Source organism: Falco peregrinus, chromosome 14 (assembly GCF_023634155.1).
Source record: "Falco peregrinus isolate bFalPer1 chromosome 14, bFalPer1.pri, whole genome shotgun sequence".
Classification (NCBI taxonomy): Eukaryota; Metazoa; Chordata; class Aves; order Falconiformes; family Falconidae; genus Falco; species Falco peregrinus.
Genome location: NC_073734.1, coordinates 8082462 through 8105509, shown reverse-complemented (window position 1 = coordinate 8105509; position 23048 = coordinate 8082462). Strand labels below are relative to the sequence as shown.

The following is a 23048-nucleotide window of genomic DNA, read 5'->3' as shown; positions in this document are numbered from 1 at the left end:
AGGGAAGGGTAAGTTGCAATGAAACTCTTGTCCTGAGTGCTGAATTGAAATGCAGTTACTTATGTATCTATGGAAAGCCTGCTGGTTTACTTTGGGGTTTGTTTAACACAAAAGCGAAAGAGAACTTGATGTGAACATCCCTCCATTTAGTACAAGATAAAACAAGAATAAGTGAGTATCGGAATGCACAGAACACATTAACAGAGTTAAACAAATGGATCTACTTACACAAATATGGAAAAAATGACTGTAAATACCTGTCAGTCCCACCACTGTCTGCTTTCCAGGTCATTTCCATTTCTTTTAGGTGCCAAATTAGCAAGGAATGTACACAAATGTCTGACACTCAGTAGGGTTTTAGCACTAAGTTAAGAATATTATTAACTGCCTTGCGGAGTAGGCATGGATTTAAGAATGTACCTAATGTTAGGCTTTGCTTCAGTGCTCAGCAGTATCAAATACCCAATTACTGTGCTAGGCTACCACAGCCATTGAGAGTGAATCTAAATGAAGAGGTTGCACTTCATCCGCAGAATAAGCTATTTAAGGCTCTAATGAATCTATCTTATGGTCAGGAAGAAACTAAACCTACATGAAAGTAATTGGCATTCATCAGCTTATAATTCTTTTAATAGCATCTACAAAACCTACAAATACCCACATTGCTTACAAGGAATTTTTATTTTTTTTTCCTCACAGTCGAACAAGCTTTTAAAAAAGCATAAAATTACGGTTCCACAATACAGAAATGTTAGGTCAGTCTAGACAGCACTGCAGGTCCCACAGCCTGGCTGACTAAGGAAGGTAGTCCAGAAAGCAGTGGAACCTCCTGCAGTTTTTCTTCACTTCCTGCCTTGACCTCAGCATTCCTGTTCCTGACATTATCTGTTAGAGAGTCATGGGTGCCATCGTGTTTTGTGTGTTGTTTTTGGTTTGTAGGTGGAATCTGCATTCAGGCAGGATGGCTGTTCTTTTTAAAAGCAATAGAATTAGAAACAGTTGCAATACTTGTCTGATCTAAGAGCACAGTGCCAGCATAACTGCTCAGGATCTTCTTATAGGAATGAGACGTCCATATGACTTGAGATAAATGATGATTCATGAATTTCTGGGGTTTGTCCCCTCACTTCATCATTCACAATGTCAGCTCCTTTTTCACCCTTCTGCTCTGTTGCTCTAGTATTGTGACTACAGGAAGCAACCTCAGCTGAAGTACCACTGAGCATCTTCTGAGAGATTATGGCTTTTGTGTTTTTCTAAGAAGGGTGTGAAGTATCCACAGGTGGAAGTACACGTGAAGACTGAAAGATTCAGAGCCATGGGGAGTAAGCACATTGAGGACATTCATCCCTTTATGCCATACAGCTTCTGGATTTTTCACTTCTTCCAGGTCCCAGGTGCAGTGTTCTTTTTATTGGCAGGTTCTTCACTGCACCTTGGAACATTTGAAGTTTTAACTGGTTACATATTTCCATTTTAATGCTGTATGTTCTAAGACAGCAGTTAGACTTAATAGGATGGGTTGAAATCTCTTCCTTTTTCTAAAGCTGTATCAGCTGTGCCATCTACACTTCACTCACCTTCTCCTTCTGCTTGATTTTGTGTGGTCTTGGCTTCTTGACCTGTGGTGTTGACAAGAGATTGCAACTAAGCAAAACTGGCAATTGTTGCAAGTCCCATTTGCCATGCGTTTCCTGGCTTGTTTCCGCAGCTGGAAGCAGGCAGGGAGGGAGGCAGTTTTACCTCAGCCTTGCACCTGGTGATAGGGAAAAGTGTGAAATCTAAACCAAGCCAGAGCATTGTAGGAAGAAATACGGAGAAGGAACAGTGTGTGCGGATGTAACTGGACACTCAGGTATTTGCATTTTCTTATGAGTACAAGGGAAGAAGTCACTGTAATTGCTCACAGGCTAAGGGTGCACTGCTGTTAGGGTGTGCAGCGGAGGCCCCCCTGAACTGCAGGAAGGCCCTGGGGCGCCCCTAGACCCCCCGGGGCGGGCTGGGGGTGCCGGTTTCCCCCCGCCCCCGCCCCGGCCGAGAGGGACCAGGCTCATCTCCCCGCTGGCGCGGCCCTGGCCACGGGCGGACGCTGCGCCCCACCCCCACCCCCCTCAGTGGCTCGGTGGGCGCTTTTCTCCGCCCCGGGTGTAAACCGTGCTGACGAGAACAAACGCCCCGATCCCAGCAAAAGGATTTCAAAGCGGCCGGACGTGGCGGTTGCCGTCGGCTGACTGCGACCCCTCACACGCGCACCCCCGCCGGCTCCCGCCCCCCCCCCCGGCCGCGGCGCCCCCGCTGCGGCGCGGCTCGGCCTGAGGCGGCGGGGGGCGCCTTCCCGCGCCCAGCGGTTACCGCGGCAACGCGGGGGGCGCGCGGCGGCCTGTGGGGAAATGGCGGGCGAGGCCCGCTGCGGCGGGGGGGCGCCCCCTCAGGGGGTCCCTGCCGAGCCCAAGTTATCCCGTGGGGCCTGGGGTTCGCCTGGCTACGGCGGAGCCTCGTAGGGGGAAGGGGGCCGCCGGGCTGAGGCGGCTGGGGTGGGGGGTGGCCGGTGGGGAAGGGCTGGGGGGTGCAGCGAGGGTCTGTGAATCGTCAGTCTAGGAGTGGGAACGGGGGGAACAACCGGGGGTGCTGGGAGGGGCCGAAGGGCGGGAGCGTCCACACAGGGGCTGAAAAACGTGAATAGGGAGAGGAGCGCGGGTGAGAAAAATGGGTATGAAATGACCAAGTCAGAGGGAAAGGGAAGAAAAATGCTGAGAAAGGTGAAGAACCAAACAACAACAACAACAAAAAGAGGAGACAAACTGATCTTACGATATAAGGAATCCAAATAATCACAGCGAATCGCTGCCTGAACAACAGATCTTTAAATTAAAAAAAAAAAACCGTAAAAATTACAATCGTGCATACAGTGAGCATATTTTTGTGTCTCAGATCATTAGCACTACTGAGACCGCCACCTGCATTTGCTAGGAAGTCCTACGGTTATTTTCTAACATACATGAAGAGTGGGACAGAAGCACTCTTAGCAGGATGGGATCTGGGGACGTCCTGAAGTGCATTTATTCAGCTATTTGCATGAAAATCTATGTCAGAAGTTCTAGAACTGGAAGAGTGCCAGCCCTGCTAGTTGTTACTTAATCCTTGGTAAAAACATTCAATCCTTTTAAAAATAGCTGAACTATTTATATAAGAAAAATATTTTAAATGCTCTTTATCATCTTCTCCACAAATGAGATGTATCTGTTCAGTTGGGGTTTTTTTTCCCCTTTTCCACTGCAGTCTTAATTGGGTCTTTTTTTAGCTTACACTCTCTCCAGAAGTCTAAGCCAATGACTTAGGAGTCAACAGAGATGGTTAATGCTTTCCTAATAAAATTGTGTGTGAGCTTCGTCATACAGAAGGCAGAATCACAAGGTCATGAACTGAGGTAAACTCTCACAATTCTATTTTGTTGTTAATACCGTATCTTCATTTAGATCCTGACACTTAAAAAACCAAAACCAAACCAAAAACCAACCACAAAGCACCCTTTCCAAGTGTCACATCTCTGTTTAGCAGAACTTGCAGCTTTCTGGAAATTATTCACTGATCTTTGACATCAAATGTCCTTGATACAACTGTGTGAATCACACAACTTTCATCTTAATAGATAAAGACTGCATATCCTGGTTAGGTAAAGATAAGTTTTGGTACTTTGTTCTTTAACAGACTACTTAATTTTTTTATATATATACACCTCAGGTATATTACCTAATTCTATTACCTGGCATTTCTCTGAGATGTGACTAAAATACAGTGCGAGAAGGTATTTTTAAAGTATAAGCATGCAGAACCAGTGTATCATGCAAGGCTTTACACACTGTCAGTGTAAATACCATTGTCAAATTCATGTAGTCATGTCAGATTATTGAACTTGGGTGATATTCTAGTGTAACACCCACATAACTCATCTGCTTCAGAAGAGCTGCACAAATGAGAGTAGAAGCTGACCTTTCCAATTCACGTACTGAGTCACAACTTCATCTCAAAAGCTGATGTAATCATAATGCACTTTGCCTTTACATCCATTTTATCTTCCTACAGTTCTCATTACTAAAAATAAATCTGTTGTGGAAAGTTAAAGTGGGCATGTGACAGTGGCCACTTTGGATAAGCCCCAGCGCTCAGACACTCCTCCCTATTAATGGTTCCATCGTAGTTCTGCCTAACGCTCCCCAGCACTGGCACCCACTCTCTCCTAGATTACCTGGAGTCAAGGCAATGGGTAAATGCAGCAGAAGAAAGCTCCCAGTTAAACTTCCTCCATTGGTTTTGCATTTTTCTGTGCAAAGCATTTAAATCTCAACAAAAGAGGGGACAAAACATCTCTGTTCAGTTAGTTGGAAATTCTCAGGCATCAAACGGATTTGAAATGCATTTTGGCACAGCAGAAATGTCAGGGTCACTCAGCACTACATAGGCAGAATGAGGCTGTCTAATATTTTTTACAATGTCAGCTGGAAGATGCAGAGACTGGTCTACAAAAATGTTATTAGGATGAACTGTTATCTTATGACCACGCTATTTAAATCTGCAAAGGTAGAGGAATCTGTAGGAATGGAAACAATGCCTGAGTGCCATTTTCTAAGCCTGTTGACACTAACTGTAATGTAAGACCTGCTTTTCTCACCTTATAATTGAGCAACACTGTATAGCTCTAGAATTTACATTAATGTCTGCTCTATTCCTACTGGCACCTTCAAAATTATCTTGTCATAATAGTAATACTATTTTCCAGGGAAAAGATAATGGGTATTTCTTTAAAGGGGCTAGCTAGGTCAGTACTAATGACTTCGTTATCAGCTTTGGTTTTGACAGTATTATTTAGAAAAGAGCCTTGGATAATGTCCTTAATATAGCACTATAAATGAACAGTCAGATTAGACTTCTAAACTTACGTGTTCAAAATTTTGTGAACTAAATTAAGATGGAGAGGGGGGTGGTGTATGGATGCCTACCACTGCATATATTTCTGTATATATATATACATAGTTTCTGTATGTGTGGTAGCGCTTGCTCGTTTCTAAGGATTGAAGCATTTGCTGTGTACAAATATTTATAGCAGGCAAAACCAAAAGAACTTCCTCTTACAAATGGTGTCTGATGCTTCCCATTTTGAACTCGTACCACAGTTTCCACATCACAGAAGGATGCACAAGGCTGCAGGCTATTTGAGGAAATGTCTGCGTGTGTTTGTTAAATTTCAGTGCTTGGAACTTTCATTTACTATCTCCATCTTAAATTCATCAGAGGCGCAAGACCAGCCTAGTAACAAGGACACCCTCAGAAGTGAAAGGGTAACAGTTCCCACAGCTTCACCCCTGGCAAGTGAGCAAGAGAGTAAAAAGCAAGCATCAGCCTACTTCCTACGGTAGATTCAGCGAGACATGTGGGAATGTTCAGATCAAGAGAAAGAAAGTGAGAAATACCTTTGCTAAAGGTTCTGCCGGAGTTTACATGGTGACAGGGCTCAACGAAGGCAAGGCTGAGGTGTCCCCCACGTGTGCCAGAACTTGAGGTGTCTGAGGGAAAATGCAGGTGAACGTGTGAGCACCTCCAGGATTAGCTGGTGAGTTGGTGTTTTGCTGATTTAAGTACCGTTTAATTCTGATTTTTTAAAAGCCTTTAAGTGGCTTTCTTCTACTATATTCCAGAAGGATTGCCTGTAAAGTTATTTACAGTGAGCATGCTCTTATAAAGTCTCTTTCTACCCTGTTCTCCACTCCTGACCTGCCCATACAGTATTCTTGCTCTCTTGCAAGGCTGAAGAGCCATCAGGTTTTACCTGATGATGACAAGAGCTGAACTCAGCTGAAATTACTGAACTTTGTTCAATCAGTTTACATGGGTGTTCATCTGCATCTAATGTTGCCTTGACCTGGCTAGTCCAAAGCTTATTGTGTTGGTTTGGGGTTTTTTTTCTTTCTTATCACAGGATTATCTCACGTTTTGTGCCAGTCTTGGGTTTACTGACTTTGGGGAACCTGTATTTAGACCTCAGTTACATGAACTACATCACCTACAATCACCAGTGAAGAAAGGAGTTGGGTTTTTTTTTGTTCCGTGAAATATTACCAAGGTTGTGGGAGAAAAGAGGTGGCCTGAAAAAGCCCCAAAGCAAGAGTATTACACAAGTTTATGATAAGAAGTTAGGCAACTAAAATTACCAGAAGAGGGGAAGTTCAACTCTACTAAAGCACCCTGACTGTGTAAGGTCGTGTTCCCTGTATACACCATAAAGACACATCCAGAACTGACTGAATATATAATCAGGTTTAAACCAGTTTAGTTTATTAGTTCTGACAGTCACACAATAGTTTAAAAATGCAAGGATCTTCCATATTAAAGTAAAAAAATAAAATTCTTACTGTTCACTGGTTTTAAAGTGAAATTAACATCAGCAAAAACAAGTGTTAATTCCTTAGAAAACTGTCATCGTGACAGATAGAAATTACTAAAAAATAATTCAAAAGCATGTAGCCTTAAAGCCTGTTTGAACAATTTTTTGGCTCTGTTCTTTTTCTCCCCCAAATTAGCATGAGTTGAAAAGACCCAAACATGAGTTCATGTTATTTTCCTGACGTACTTATTTTTGGGAGGGAAGCACGCGAAAGAGGCCTAACGAATCTTTCCCATAGTGTGCGTTAAAGGACAAGTGAGACAATTTTAAGATCCTGGGCTAATGAATTCAGATGTAATTCCCTACATTATTACTCTTTGATTTTTCAAAGCCTATGATCATTCTGCGAATGTAAGACAATGACACGACACATCATCTGGAAGTATAATGGTATCAAATTTAACACTCATGGGCATAATTTTTCATGCCCTGTTTATGAGCCATCTGTCATTAAAAAGATTTGGAACCCTGCAGCAATAACCTAGGAGTTATTTTCATACTTATTAATAAAGGAGTTAAAGCTGATGGTTCTAATATGAGACAGTGGGGAACTTTACCCCGTGTTCTGGTGGCTTTTTTTTTTTTTTTTTAACTCTTGGTCCTTATCGGGTTTTCTTGTCCCATTCTTAATCTCATCAGCGGCATTTCCACTGCCAAGACTTTCAAAGGAACGCCAAGTGCTGCAGGTGAAACAATGAAGGTGTAAAATCTCCTGCTCAGAAGCTAAATCAGAATCACATGTCAACACAGTTCAGGCTCAGTCTCCGGCAGGACGGCGGGATCACTGTTTTTAATGCAATTTACTAATTAAAAACGAGTACCAGATTACGGAAAGTCTCGAATGAAGCGGCTTACTAAAATAGTGTTTTAGCTCCTTGAACTGGCTGCAACCAGTCTGCTTTTCATTAAACTATAATTAATTCAAATATCGCTCGGCAATTAGTAAACGCTCTCCTGCGAAGAACAAACGCGGTCTGTGTTTCATAACCAGCCCTCCGTGTTTAGACCGGAGCCGCTTTTACTACCGATGGCAATCTGTAGGAGGGCTGCGGCAGGTGTATTTTATTCAGCAGATGCACTGTAAACGCATTACAGCAGATTAGCTGGATTTCTTCCTTTAAATGTACACTGCGAGATCCAACTTGCAAGCCAGCTGTTTCTTACCGGCCCGTTTAATCTCCCCGAGCCCGGCTTTGCTCCTTCCTTTAGCAGCTATTTCTGTAACGGATCGGACGAGCGAGCGCGCCGCTATGAATTTTAATGCTTCCACCGGGGAATCCCTCCCGCCTCCTCTTTTCGGCTGAGATCCTCGAGGAAAGACCCAGAACATCAGCGAGGAGGAGGAGGAGGAGGCGGAGGAGGATGAGAGGGCCGGCGTAGGCGCGGTATTGGGGGAGCCGGCGGGAGAGGGGGGCCGGCAGCCGGGGGTGTAACGGGAAGGTGGCGGGGCCGCCAGCGAGGCGGGCGGGGAGCGCGGAGCTATGGGGGAGGAAGGATGACTCGGGGCGTATTTCGCTGCCTGACCCCGGCACGTCAGCAGCGGCGGCAGCCGGAGCGCCGCGGTCCCGCCGCCCGCGGACACATGCACCCGCCGGCATCCGCCGGGGCCGGCCGCGACGGGGACGCGCCGAGGTGACCGCTCTGCCCCTGGGTGCGGGCGAAGGCGAGAGGCAGAGCCCGCGGCCGGGGCGCTAGACCGCCCCGCCAGCCGCACGCCGCGGCCCGAGAGGAGGAGCGCCGGCCGGCCGGGACGCAGCGGGGCGGCGGGCCCCGGGTCGTGCGCCAGCCGCCGTCACGGCCGCCGGTCCCCCCATGGATAAGGCGGGCTCGCTGCACACCTCGGTGCCCGCGCCGCCGCCCCGGCTCTACCTGCCGCGCAACTTCAGCTGCAGCGCCTGCCTGTATGGCAGCCTGGCCGAGCAGTGCAAGGGGGGCTGCAGCCCCGACGGCGACGGCGCGCCCCCGCCCGTGGTGCGGGAAGCGGCGGGCGAGAAGCCGCCGCCGCCGCCCCGCGGCCGGGAGCCCTCGCTGCCCGCCGTGCCGCCTAGCCCCACGCAGCGCCGCCGCGCCAAGTCGCTGCCCACGCCCGGCGACCGCAGCCTGCGGCCGGCGCTGCAGCAGAGCCCGTCTCGCCGCAAGACGGTGCGGTTCGCCGACTCGCTCGGCCTGGAGCTCACCTCCGTGCGCCACTTCTGCGAGGCCGACCTGCCGCAGGTGCCGCCGCCCGCCCCGCCGCCGCCGCCGCGCACCGCCGACCTCTTCAAGACCAGGAAGCCGCCGGCGCTGGGCGAGCTGGAGCCGGTGCTGTTCGGGCCGCCGCCGCCGCTGCTGGAGCCGCTCTTCCCGCCGCAGCCCGGCGCCAGCCCCGGCTTCGCGGAGCGGGTGCGGCAGCACAAGGTGAGGCTGGAGTGGGTGCGGGCCGAGCCGGCGGGGCTGCGCGGCGCCGTGCGCGTCCTCAACCTGGCGTACGAGAAGGCCGTGTCGGTGCGCTACACGCTCAACGGCTGGGCCAGCTGCGCCGAGGTCCCCGCCGCCTACCAGCCGGCCGGGCCGGCGGACGGCCTCACCGACCGCTTCGCCTTCCTCCTGCCCTTGGGTGCCGCCGCCGCCGAGGCCACGCTGGAGTTCGCCGTCCGCTACCGCGTCGCCGGCGCCGAGTACTGGGACAACAACGAGGGTACGAACTACCGGCTGCGCGGCCGGCAGCGCGGCCCGCCCGCCGGCGGCCTCCCGCAGGACCCCGACAGCACCGCCTGGGTCCACTTCATCTGAGGCGGGGGGCGGCGGGGGGCGCGGAGCCCGGCGGGCCGGGGGCGCCCCCTCAGGGCCGGGCTCGGCGCCCCCCGCCGCCCTGCCCGCCCGGGGGTCTGCGGCCCCCCAGCCGCCTCTCTGTAAGTCGCCGGCGGGTGTGCTCCCCAGCCCTGTTTACAGACGATAATTTATATGCTCTCCTTCAGTCGCGGGGTGGGGGGGCCCTGCCGGCCGGGACGGGGGGCGCCGTGGCTACTCTCGCCGCCCGGGGCCGCAGGGCTGCCTGGTCACCCCACAGGTGCGAGCCGGCGGCTCCCGGGGGCCGGAGGTCGGGATCGGCTGCTGTCACCCCCGCGGGGCCGGCCGCGGTGACACGGAGGGCAGTGTCACAGGGCACCCGCCCTGCCGTCCTGCTCCGCTAATCCCGCTTAAGCAAAGCCAGGCCCGGCGGGGCCGCTCCCGGCCCGCAGCCGCGCTGCCTCCCGCTAATTGCCCCGCGGGGCGACGGGCCTGGCAGGGCCGGGGCCAGCGGCACGCAGCGGGTTTGGACCCAAAGAGCCACGAGTACAGGTGCCACCAGGCGTACCTGTGTTCCATCGTGCTGTCGCAAGTGGTGGATCGGTTCAAACAGAAATTTTTTAAAAAATTTGAACCCTCTTTCAGGTGTCTATAAACATCTTTAGAAAAGCAAAACAATGTCGCATACTCATAGGAATGCGAGCCACTGAGAGGTTTTAAAAAGCAAGTGTTCCGTTTTAAAATTCACCTGGTATGTTGTCGTAAAGGTTTGTCAGGATCTGATGTTTGTGTTGGCAGGGAGGGGCCCATAAAGCTGCTTGTGTCAGGTCAGCAGGAAAGTCGTGGAACATGCACCAGAGGAACTAGAGATGGCAAGAGCTGAATCCATAATTCTAGTCTGCATCCCAAGCAACGCTTCCAGTTCTATTCCTGTTAACAGTTTAATTGCATCTCTCATGCTAAGGTATCAGTGCAGGAGCCTGCTTTCTGAAAAACAAAATGCTTCAAAGTTTTCATCGTCATTTCAGTGACAGATTTCACAAAACTGGCTAAATTTAGTCAGACAAACTGCAAAAAGTTGTAGCTTGCCGTAGAAAAATACATCAACAAGAATTACAGAGCATCCTGACTTCTGCCTTCAAAAGTATATTTTAAATTACATTAACAGTAAACGTAGTCTTTTCCTTTTGAAACTTGCTTTTTAGGAGTTCAGCTAAATACAGGTGCTGGTGCCAAATCTGGGTATTGATTTTCCAGGATCTAGGTGTGTATGTGTTTGCAAGTGAGGGACCTCTACGAATATGACTTCTAAGAATGGTACAACCGATGTCAGTGTCATCATCTGCTTATGAAGGACTGTAAGATCAGGCCTTTGACGTTTTGGATCTTTGGTAGATTGTTTAGGAATGGAGTGTGTTTAACTGCATTTTTCCAGGTAACCCTCAAAAGGGTTAAGTGTCCCAAGCAGCTTGAGTAATGTTGAGTTCATGGAACCTTTTCACTTTGGTGGGAATTGAGAGCACTTTTGTCTCCTGAGGGTCTGGTTCAGTCAGAATAATTAAACTTATAAATTCGAGGGGGGAGGGAAGTCTGGAAACTTGATGGAAAAAGAGTATTTCATTTAATTTCTCTAGATTACTGTTTCTGATTTAATAGAAACAATAGAAAGACTTCTCCTGTAGTATTGGTAACTTGGTTTTTATTTCTCAGACAGTTTTCTAATCCCCATGTTTTTAATAGAAACAGAATATAAATGAAATTTACTGTCATCTACTGAGGATTTCACATTTTAGAGTATCAAGGCCCAAATCTTCTAATACAGTAATCCTCTGTATTGCTAGGACACATTTATAAAGCTACAATTGCAGAATTAGGGTCTTAAAATGTGATAATTAAAGCATGTTAAGTGGTGTATTTGGTAAAGAAAGCCCAAGTGTCTTTTAGTTAAACTTATTCTTTTTATAAGAGCCTTAATACTGGAGAGAAGGAAAAGGACTTGTCTCCATTTGAAAGCACTTTGAAATCTGGTGGAAATATAGCCAAACACCTTTTTATGTATGTGTTAAGCTTTCAGAAACATTTTTTTGCTTGGCCTTTTTTACCCGAATAGCGAACCAACAACTGTTACAGAGAGTGATGAAAAGGCTTGGAGAAAAAATATAGTTTCTATGCATTTTAAACTAACTGATACTGCAACTTTGCTTATAAAGACTTCACAGGATTTCCTGTTTGCTGTTTTAATGGCTTTAGAAGCACAAATGGTGCTAAAACCATTTTTAACAGTGAATAACTGTAGAACTTCTTTTCCAGTGAATGGCAATGCTTATTGCTGTTTGATTTATGCAGCATCTGCGGGTCTCTAGTCATTTAAAAAACTCCTTATAGCATCTGTGGCTTAAACTCTTTAAATCTGGAATACCTAAATGGATGTACGTGCATCAAGTACGCTAGCAAGTTGTTGTAATTACCTTTCTGGTTGTTTTTTTTTGATCATGACTAAGGTGAAATTACTGTTGCTCTCAGTTGAAATTTTGTAGGTAGAATTGGGCTATGGCTTTATAATACTGTTCATATATTATTGCTCTTTTATTTGTGGCCCCTTTCATCAAACACGAATCTGAATATTAAACCTTTTGAGGATGTAGCATACCAGAAGAATGTTTTGAAAAACTGAGTCTCCTGAGCTTTCAAGCAGTTAAGCCTGTCCTCAGCACTAAATTTGGTAGGCTTGAACTTGATCACAGGTTATTGATGAGATATGTGCAAGTCCAGTAAAAGACACGGTCTTCTAGAAGCATTTATAAACACCTACTTTTTAAAGCCTGGAAAGGTAAGGTTGTGGCCAGTCAACTTTGACTAGAGAATGCTAGTGATGAAATCTAGTGGGAGAGGTTTGAGGTGTTTTAATAGAAATCTATCAGTGGTATATGCCAAAGCTCTGCTATGTTGATTACACTTTTTCACTAATATCACTTGAAATTATCTCCAAGCAAGATCTATCTAGATCTCCAAAAACATCTCTAGTTGCAATGGCTATAAGTATTCTTTCCACTGGCAGCCTTTGTATACGGTTTCCAATCCTTTAGAGTTCAATCTGATGCCATCTATGTGTGGCATGCTAGAAGCATTGTGATTAAAAAAAAAAAAAAAAAGTGATGGAATAAAAATCCCAAATAGTTATTATGTAATATTTACATAAATTATGACTTTGAGGAGAAAGACCTGTGTTGAAGAGGATAATTTTCAAGTTGGCGGGACATCAATCATTTCAATGGGAGCAGGAACAAAACAACTTCTTAAAATCACATGTCTAAAGAACACAGTTCCACAAAATGAACTTTCAGAGGCAAAGTAAAATATTTTTAAATTTTCAAGCCAACTTTTTTTCTGGGGGAAAAAAAATGTCAGCTGTTTGTATTTTTATTCGCATGAATAGAGCCCATGCCACCTTCCTTTCCAAGTGATACTAGAATGGTTTAGGCAAGACAATAATACTTAGGTCGTGTACTTCACTTTTAAATCAATTACTCATTGCTTATGTCTCTGCAGATGTAAAAGCGTACCTGTCATTTATTGTGTAAGGTTGTAGCTTTATGAAATGTGCCATGTTATTTTATGTGCACTATAATGATACTTTATACAGTGAGTCAAATTGTAGTGTATGTCTGATATACGTTGGTGTTTGCTGCTTCACCCTTAAACTGGTAGATCTTTTGCATGGGGTTATATGCCTTTCATGGCAATATTCTTGAAATCTACCCTAATTATTAGAAATCCTAAACGGAATTGGAACTATCAAGTGACTGTAAATGGAATTTCAGCTAGCTAAACGTATTACTATTTATTAGCATTAAATCAGTAACTGAAACTGTCATACGTATTTTCAATATATGTACATAATTTCAGGTAAATTTTTTTTCTCCTCTTGCCATTCACAAGTAACTTTTTAATGTAAATATGTGTGCCTGGGTATCTCGGTGAAGAACAGAATAAGTGCACACTCTTTGTTGTTTCAGCATATGTGAGGGGAAAATGTATCACTTGAATGAACAAATGTCTGTTCATGCATAAGCATGATCTCTTTATGGATACATGAAACCTTTTTCCATAGCGCCAACAGGCAAGCATCTGCTAATTCTATATTTTAATGTAAAGTAACTTACAGAAATATCAGAATCAGCTTTTTAGCATGTCATTAAATATATATTGAAATTTTTATGTGCCTTTCAACATTTCTTAGGAAGAAATCCCATGTGTTCCTTAGCTCTCTCACCAAAAGTCCAATAATGGCTTTGTCGTTAATATGAAATTTATACTAAAAATAATCAATTCTAGTTCCTGATACACTTACAGCTGTGCCAGGAATTCTGTGTCTGTAGCAGCCAGAAGAATTTGGTAATATTTTCTCATGTTACAGTGAAAGAATTTGCAGTCAGAAATATGTCTTCCTGCTAGACCTCAACATTTATGTAGTTAAGTAAAAAAAAAAAAACAACCAAACAACTGTGACCATAGTTAATATAACAAAATATATTTATTGTACATATTCACCTCTTACACAGATATTCTAAATATATATTCTATCTGAAACCAGAAGTTCTAGTTTTTTATGAAATGTATTTGTGGAGACATAGTCTCTTCAGCTTCTATTGTTATTTATCTGAATCTGCATAATATATATCGTTAAAACTTTTGGATGGATTTAATGTGTCTGCACGGTTTGTATCATGAGAGAAAAGTGCTTACTGTAAGGAATATCTGAAGAAAATGACTTTTACCTTCCAATTATACTGCATGGCTTTTTGGCAAATCATCAGTAATTCAGTTTCCTGTATGCACTTTATGTGTACGTGTTCTGGATATATGAAAGGATTACTTGCTGAAATGAAAATATTTTTGAGCACTGAAATTAAGCTTTTTTCAAACATAGTTTAAGTCAATTTTGCTGTAAAATAAAGCCCCCTAGCCTTATGTAGGGCTGATCCGTATTTTTTTAAAATGAAAAATGGTGACATTTCAAAATGAAACATGTTCAGGGAAACATAGCTGTTTAAGTGGGAAGGTTTTCTCACGTTCAGCTTATATGAGAGGATTGCCCTATAATAGCTAAGTGGTAAGAGAACTTCCTTAAATCAGTGTATGGACTCGAATGTAGATCTTCCATATCAAAGAGAATACTGAGCTGTTAAACTATTGGCTGTTGGTTGGACTCTTTCTTTATCCACCTTATAAACATGACACTTAAATTATTTTACAGAGAGGATTTTTGACCCTGAATTTCCCCATCTTGTACGAATATCCTCTTCATTCAGCTATCTTGGCTTTTGTTTAAGCTTTTGGTTATTGAGAAAGGTCTGATGTTATTTTTATGCAACATAGAATGCTTATTTTATATTATGTGCTTTGGGAAGAAGGCAGAAAAACTCTTCAATTTTAGTTTTTTAATATTAAACAATAGCATGCAGAATAAAAATGTGCTTGAAATAACACATGCACTAGCGATTCCAAAGAATATAGCTAAGAAAAATGTCAAATATGAGATGAGATGTGCTTTTTTTAAAAAACATATGTACTTTGATCTAGTAAAGCAGGGAGAAGGTCCTAATCTCCAGTGCAAGTGTATTAATACCAGGGATTTCCTTCTATGCAATATAATGGTGCACTTGGTTTATTTTTAGGATTTAATTTGATTGGTATAGTTGGTGTATTGGTGTGTTGTGTATAGAATATTCTGTTAGAAGTGTTAAGGAAGCTGTATGTCTTAAATAGTGTTGTATCTTTAGGCTGTTTTTTGTCCAATCTGACTTCACTAAATCATAGTCATACTCCTTTGAATAACAGTAACAAGACAATTATTTCATGAAGTGGCATAATGAAGTCTCGCACATTATACTTTATTTTTTATCACCTTCTAGGACAAAAAGTTGTGTTACTGTTGTGAGTTTTAAAATTTTTGTATTCCTGTATCTTAAAAATAAGCCAAATTGTATTATACTTTTAAAGTCCAAGAGATAATATATATGTTTTTAAAGCTGATAAAAAGTAGTAAAACTCAAATTGGTTGGGATTACTCATAAGTCCAGTTCCTGAACTCTGGTGTATCAAACATTTGTGTACATCCTGTAACACCTTTGTGGAGGTGCACCCTGACGTGGAGCTCACGCATTTTAAGGCTGGTACAAAATGAGCTCTACTAGGGTGCAAAACCTGTCTACATCTGGACGTGAATCCATGTTGTAATGGAGGAAAACTGACTGTCGTGACAGAAAATCACTGGTTTTGGAATGGCTTAAACCAATTAACTCCTCCCTTACAGCGTTACACAATTTATTTCTCTCTGTAATGGAGATGCTGTCTGTTGAAGGCAGCGTTCTTTAACATGCAAGTTTTTATTACTGTTTCTTTGATTTACCTTGACTTTGTTTAAAAAGAAGGAAAAAAAAAATGTTTCTTAACTATGTACTTAACTAGTAAATTACTTTTGGTTTTTGTTGTAGTTTCTTCTGCAGTGTTTATATTTCACCAGGTAATATTTGTTAGTAATGTTTGTTTCTAATGTTTGTACAAGTAATCTAATATCACCAAAAGTTCAAAATCAATGTTTTCTAATAATGCCTTGTAATTTACCTAGCCTTACAGTATTTCAGACAATTTTCCACCAAAACCGCATCTAGTCACTGGTTGTCACAATTATGAAAAATATATATTTATAAACCTGTAGCTTCTCGTTGTCATTAAAGATTAATGATAGAAATTATGAGCACATGGTGAATATAAACGTCTTTATTTTTTTAACTGACAAACCTTGAGTTGTTTTCTGTGAAGAATGAAACAGCTATGTTCCAGTTCATCCCTAGTGCGTGTATGAAGACATGTTGGGATGGACCTGCACCTCTGAAGACAAATACCTAATATTTGGGCCAGATTTTCCAGCCAGCTTGTCTTCAGGCAGTCTGCATTAAGGGTGCCCTCAGTGGAAGCTGCAGTATACCGAGTGATGCTGGCAATCTCATCTTCTGAAGGGTGACCATCTTTCAAGAAGATAGGATGAGATTAGCGGCGTACGTAAATGTACGTAGCTGTTTTTATAGTCTTGTGTTGGTAACGCAGTTTCAGATGTAGTTTAGCAGTCTGTAGTTTAGAAGGGGATGCCTGTCCTTCAGCTGTTCGTGGCTTTACTCTTTCCTGGCTTTGCATCGTTACGCTCGCTAGTAACAGTTGAAACAGTCTCCAAATGCGATTCAACATTTAGCTGCCAAAAAAGCCTGCGTGATGTGCTAGAAAGCACAGTCACCAGTCTTTCAGGAGAGGAGGGGGTGGCTTTCATAGAGGAGAGATGAGGTATGTGAAAAGAAGGGTGATTTTTATTTTGAAAAAAATAAGTTTAAATTTTTCAGTGCTGAAGGACTAGGAGGAACGTTCCTAAGCCTGTGTGTGTTCAGCAGTAAGTGCAGTCAAGCTGTTTCTTTAACCAGCACTTGGCTTTTCCTCCAGTGGTGACGCAGAATTGAGGCTATCTAGGTATTAGCTAAATTATTCATATGGACTCTTCCATATATTCTTTCTCTGTTAATTGCTAAGTTCAAAATATTTGTTTCTTGCATAGTTATAATGTGCTAGTTTTCTTAGCCTTTCACTGTAGGCAGCATCTTACAACGTCAGGAACAGCTTTCAGTTTTTCTTTAACACTTTTTAATCCTCTTTTATAATACAGATAAAAGCCATATAGCCATAAGGAGAAAAAACGTTATGTGTTTGTTCACATGTAATTAGAACAATTTATTTTTCTATACTCTTTCAGAAACATCTGCTTAGCTGTCTCATTATTGTTAATAGTAATAATATTTCCATGTGGTTTTTTTTAAAGGGCAAAGTAATTAAAATGTAGCCCCAGATTTCAGGTTTTTTTTTCCCAGAAGCAATGTGTTCTGATTTAATGTTTATCTAATCTTTTTGTTCAAGTAAAAATGAACTCTTAGCTCACATAAATTACAGAACCCAGAAGTCTTTTCTTAGGGTACCATAAATATTAGACTGTAATAATTAAAATAATAGTGTAATTTCCATTTTCTTTTTGGTAAGGCCTATGGTTTGAACTGAAAACTGCTGTTATGCTTGAGTGGTCCTGAAGTGGTGAGATTTTTGAAAAAAGGAACAGTTTTACATTGTTCTTTTAGTTTTGGATTAATTTTTTTCTTCAGTCTTACGTGGGACAAAATATGACTACAGTTATTAATCTGATTATTAATCAGAATTACATACAGTAGATAGAGTCTTTATTAATAACAAGTGTTAAAATGTGTGTAGTATTCATGTAGTAGTACTGCTGCTAATAGTGATAATAACAATCCCTACTTCTTAAGGTCCCTCTCTGGGCACTTCTTGAAGTCTACCAACAATTTTTGGTCTGAGCGATGATTGCGTTGGCTCGGGACGTACTGAGTGCCATGGCTGTCTCAAACAGGAGAGCCCCTGTGACCCGCAGACGTGGCACGAGCGAGGAGGATGTGGTGCAGGGAGAAGGGAGGTACGGCGAGGAGGGAGGGCGAGCAAGAGCCTGGCCTTTCAGCAGCAGGGAGCTGCGGAATCAGCTCAGGTTCTCAGGCACCCTCATCCCAGGAGCTTGTGCTTGTGATCTAGCCTACGGTTCCCAATCTTTTCCCTGACCTCAGCGCGACTGCCTCTTCTTCCTTGCAACTCATCGTGTATTCAGGAGCAGGCAGAAAGGAAAAATGGGGGCTGTCTGTGCTACCGCTGAAGAGCGGCCCTTTGCAAGACTGTGTTAAGGTTCCCCATTGGAAATACTGCTTTAGATCACATAGAAGCAGGGGCGTGTTTTGAAGGACCATGTTGTCCTTCAGTTGCTCTTTAAACCTATGGAAGATATGGGAAGCAGACAACAAAATTCCTATCAAGGTTTTGAATGGCTGAATTTTCTTCTTCATTGTCTAACACGCTTACCAGGCCAACCTGATGTAAGACCAGCCCCTTGGTTTAAAAGAAAGCTGAAAAAAATGTTCCAGTTGTAGATGAGGATGACACATTGCAGGGGAAAAAAAAAAAAAAGAATGAAAAAAAGCACCATGCAGTGGTGGTGTTACACCAGTTTTATCACTGGCGTTGCCTTACCAGTTGTGGCACAAATGAGGGATTGTCAGCACAGACACAAGTTGCCAAGAATACTTAATTCTCTGTCATTTTCTCTTGATACAGACCTGTGCAGTGAAGGAGGGAGAGGGGTGATGGCTGAAACCCAGGAGTACTCTTGGGTCTTAAGAAGTGCAAACTCATCCTCCTATCCTGTGGCTTGATTTTCATGGTTAGCGAAAGGTACAAGTGCTGTACCTCCATTAAAATACATCTCTAAGCAAAATAGGTTCAATAGCATAAATAATTAAATGCTATAAACAAATGACAAGTAAAACAGCCTAATAGCAGAGGATGTAGTGCATTAAAATAGATCAGGTCTGAAGTGATTGAATTATGCTTTGTCAGGAACAAAGGGATATCGTCAATATTGAGGCAAACACTAACCAATCCAGATAGCACAGACTAAATTATCCTGCCAAGGACTCTTCCTCTAAGATTGTGCCTCAAGTAGCATGGGGAAAGTGGAGAAAATAACATTGAGGATACTCCCAAGCTGCTCTCAACGTTTGTCTGTGCCATCTGCAGCATGTCTTGCTGGTAATTGATGCTGATGGACGTTGCTCAAGAGTCTTGTAGTACTGTCTTACATCCGTGAGCTCACATTCCCTGGAAATGGCTTGCCAAAGGTGCACAACTTTCCACCAGCCCGGGCACGATTCCCCCCGCAGAGGCTCGTTTGCAGAGGTGGCCCTGTGCCACGTAGGTGGCTGCTGCGGTCTCCCCAGGAGTGGAGCAGCTTTGTTGAGGTGAAAGCAGTTTCCCCCATGATTTTGGTGGAAGAACGTTTTTCCCAAAGCTCCCGGTCGGTCTCCGCTGTGCTGTTGGAGGCTCCCATTGACCTAAGGGCTGGCATCACGTTTGGAGCTTGGTAAAACTGCAGGCTGGCCGTGCGCACCCCGCTTCTCCACCAGGCCAAGCTGCAGGTGTGCCGCGAGAAGGGGGAAGAGGAGACTGGGGGAAAAGAAAGATGGTAAGGTGATGGGTACAATTTATTTTAATTTTTGGCTTAGATTTTATGGAGGTTTAATACGGGGCTTAAGTGAATTCCTTTGTTATGCTGTGAGGAGTGGGTTTTTAATTTTATGGAGGTTTAATATGAGGTTGAAGTTAATTCCTTTGTTACGTATAGTGCTGTGAGGAGTGTTTTTTAACCATTTACAACGAAGCAAGCTGTGCTTAGGGGTTTTTCTGATCCTGAAGCTGACCGAGGCGATGCGCTGGAGCTGGGAGGTCACGTCGGGGCTGCGCAGCGGAGCAGGGAACGGCACCAGCCGTGGCCTGTGGGGCGCCACCGTGTGGTCACACCGTGCAACAGCGGCTTTGTAACGTGCAGTGACCGAGACGGGCTCTGCGCCGCTGGGCAGCTGGAGCATCCCACCCGCTGGGGCTGGCGCTGCTCATCAGGCACCGTGCTTAGGGTTTGCCTTCTCTTCCTCAAAATATGCAGCGCAGGAGGCGCGACTTGCTTTGGCTCTTGCTGTGTGATGTCTCCCAACATCACAGCAAATGCCACACGTGCCCAGCTGAGGAGCTGAGGATCGTTTTTGATTGATTTATTGGTGCGGTTCTGTATTGATGTGACTAGGCTGATGTGGCAATAGATGTTAACGCGCTTTATGTGTCAGTTTGGCACAATAAAACTCTGCGATGGGAGCCACTACTACAACAAAATTCCCGATAGATCAGCATGGAGAAAAAGGATCCTGATCCCCAGGACATCAACTGTCTGGAGACACCAGTTAAGGGGAGCGTTAGAAACTGAGATCTTCTGTTCATCAGGGCTGCTTTGGTAATTGTCTTGCTGCTAATCTAGTGACAGTGAAGTTGACATTGCCCTTATTTTATGCTCATCAAAACACCACCAAGTGTTATTTGTGTATTTTTGTTCTTTCAGTTCTATACAGTTTATTTTCCCCCCCTCTGGTGAGAAGTAACAATTGCATGATGTGTATTTGTACACATGACGGGTCAGGATTTGCAGAGAGGGGCAGTGCTTCATCGCTTGAAAACCAGAAGAAATTGTAGGTATGCATCTTTTCAGGACTGATGTCGATAAAAATCTTAGAAAACTAAATACAGACTGAAAAAATTAGCCTGAGTTTAGCTTATATGATTCAGTTAGATAATTTGAGAGATAAAGGGGTTGGTACTTGTGGAACAGAAAGGAAGTGTTGGCAAGAGGAAAGGTGATGATATAATTACCTCTAGGAGATACAGAGAGACATGTTTGTTGGTTGTGGGAGAAGTATGAAAAGCATAATTTCCCGTAAAACCAACCTCTCCGCTGAGTCTGTAATGTTTAGTATCCAATAATTAAGAGTGTTAAGTTCATAAGCTCAGGATCAAGACTTTAAGAGTTCACAGATAAAGTGGTTCTTTTGTAAACAATCATCTCCTTTATTAATTTTCTGTAGGAGCACACAGTGGTGAACAAGTTTGATGTTTTCCCCTATGATTTATACAAAAGCATTTAAAACTGTGTCATAGACCAAAGCCAATACACATTCACTCCATCTTTTTATTTTGATGAAAAGCATTCATTACGGATTCATGATGGCAGGTTTTGCATTCATGCTCTTACAGAATCGGGCTCCACGCAGTGCATGGTGGTCTACCTGAGGCTTCCAGCTGCTGCTGAATGTAGTGAATTTATGGATTATTGGAAAGCTAGGAGCTCTGCTTGGGTGGCACACAACAAGGAAGAACACATCCTTTTGGCAGCACAATTCAGGTAGTGGAGTGGATTGCAGAAAGATACAAATATTTACTCCAATAGACGTCCTTTGGCCTAAATAACTACAGAACGCCAGAGCTCTCTGCGTAAACCACACAAGAAAAGCACTCAAGTATTATTGTTCCTATTTTAATTTGAATTGGGAAATTCAATAAAGCACTTGAAGTTCATACAAAATCCTAAAAGAACTAGAGATAGCGAGGTCCTGGTCCTCCTCTTTAAGCAAAAGAAATCCATTCTCCAGTTGTACACCATGAAAGAAGGGTTGAATCCAGTCTCAGATGGTTTCTTCAGAAAGTTGTCATTTATCCATACTCACGTGTAACCTTACAAGCTCGACTGATAGACGAGGGCAAAGCTTGAGGAAGAGATCAGATTTGCCAGTTTTTACTATTCCCCAGGTTTCTTAGGGGATTACAGAAATGACTGTTTCATCTTTCATTGATCAAAAGGAAAGAATACAAGCATTTTAAGGGAAAAATTATATCAAAATGCATTACAATGCTCTGGACTAACCTTTCAAGGGAGATCCACAAGGGTCATATATTACATGGCAATGAATGAAGGGCCTATGCCTCTAGTAAAACTGGAAAAATAGGGTGGAAAAACCAGTACCAAATTGAAATCTTTTCATGCATTCCCATCTCCACTTGCCTGCAGTCATTCTGATTTGAAACAAACTTTCTCATTCCCTTTGAAAAGTACGCAGGGAGTCTGTGAGAGGTCAGGATCAAGCTCCCAGCTCTCTGGGCTCTGAATGTGGTCACAATACTGCATGATACTGTGAATAATGGATAAGTACTGACAGTTTTTAAAGCATTTACGCTAGGTTTACTGGAGCCTTTTGTTTATAAACCACTGCCAAGTTAGGACTCTTGTGGAACAGTCAAATTCACTCTTCCCTCTTAGTCATTTTGCTGTTTAACTCCTATGGAAAAGATAGTTTTATCTTAAATATACAGTGGAGTCTCTCTTGGCAGGCTTTTTACCTATGACCTTACGTAGCAAAAATTAGCTCCTAGGATTTTTTTTTTTTTTTAAAACCCAATTACTTTGGCATCCCTTCAGCTAGTAAAAGGCAGCCCTACATTTTAATACATAAGAAAGGTTTCTGTATAACCTGCAGCGTATTTTTGCCCTGTAGGAGGGCTGTGTACTTCCAAAGGAGTATGAATTTTGCCTTTGTCATCTTATACAGATTAAACATTCCCCTTAGATCTTAGATCTAAGATCTTCCTCTTAGATCAACTTACAGATACTTTGCTTGCATGCCTGTTTTGTGCTTAGCTTCTAATCACCATTTTAAAATTGTGGAAAAAAGTTTTAGACCAAAACTTTGCTGTACTATTATATTTTCCTAAAGCACGTGTCCGTACAGCTCAACCTTACCCTTAGATGTCACATCAACTTTGAGTGCACATTTGTGGATTCATTAAATATTAAGTCTAATGGAATCAGCTATTTTAGTTTACTTGTTTGCAAAGTGAAAGTTTTCATTCCATTCCTGTGATGTCATTACAGCAGCGTGCCTACTTCATTTTAAAGACAGACATAAGTGGACACATTCTATGTCAAGCTATTACCGATCACACAATTTTCACAAGTATCTACTCTTCTGAAATCACCACAGTCGCTAGGCACAAGATGCCGAATTCCTTATTTACTTGTGACATAGGTAATGTTTACTAGACAAAAAAAATACAGCCTAAACAATCCCCTCTAGAACCTTGACAAACTACCATTGCATGAGCTTTGCATACTAGGAAAGTATATAAATCAGAAGACAAGTACCATACCTTCTGCCTTAAAGGCACAACTGTTTGATTACACAGTAAAATGAAGAAATAAAACAAAGGATTAATAAATTCTGTAAAGAAGTAAAAATCATGCAAAGAGGTAGTTGATACGGCTTCTCCTTTTTTGGTGTCATCTTTGCAACTACAATTAGGAAAAGTA

General features: G+C 43.4%; 1 protein-coding gene across 1 annotated transcript; it reads left to right on the top strand.

Moving 5' to 3' along the window:
• Positions 1-8223: 8223 nt before the first annotated feature.
• Positions 8224-13703, top strand: LOC129785652 (protein phosphatase 1 regulatory subunit 3E-like). The gene has a single exon (XM_055818832.1). The coding sequence runs from the start codon at positions 8252-8254 to the stop codon at positions 9209-9211; it is 960 nt and encodes a 319-aa protein (XP_055674807.1). The 5' UTR covers positions 8224-8251; the 3' UTR covers positions 9212-13703.
• Positions 13704-23048: the final 9345 nt, after the last annotated feature.

Bases quoted from the DNA above. Each gene is read 5' to 3' on its own strand.
- LOC129785652 (XM_055818832.1), top strand. From the start codon at position 8,252: ATGGATAAGGCGGGCTCGCTGCACACCTCGGTGCCCGCGCCGCCGCCC.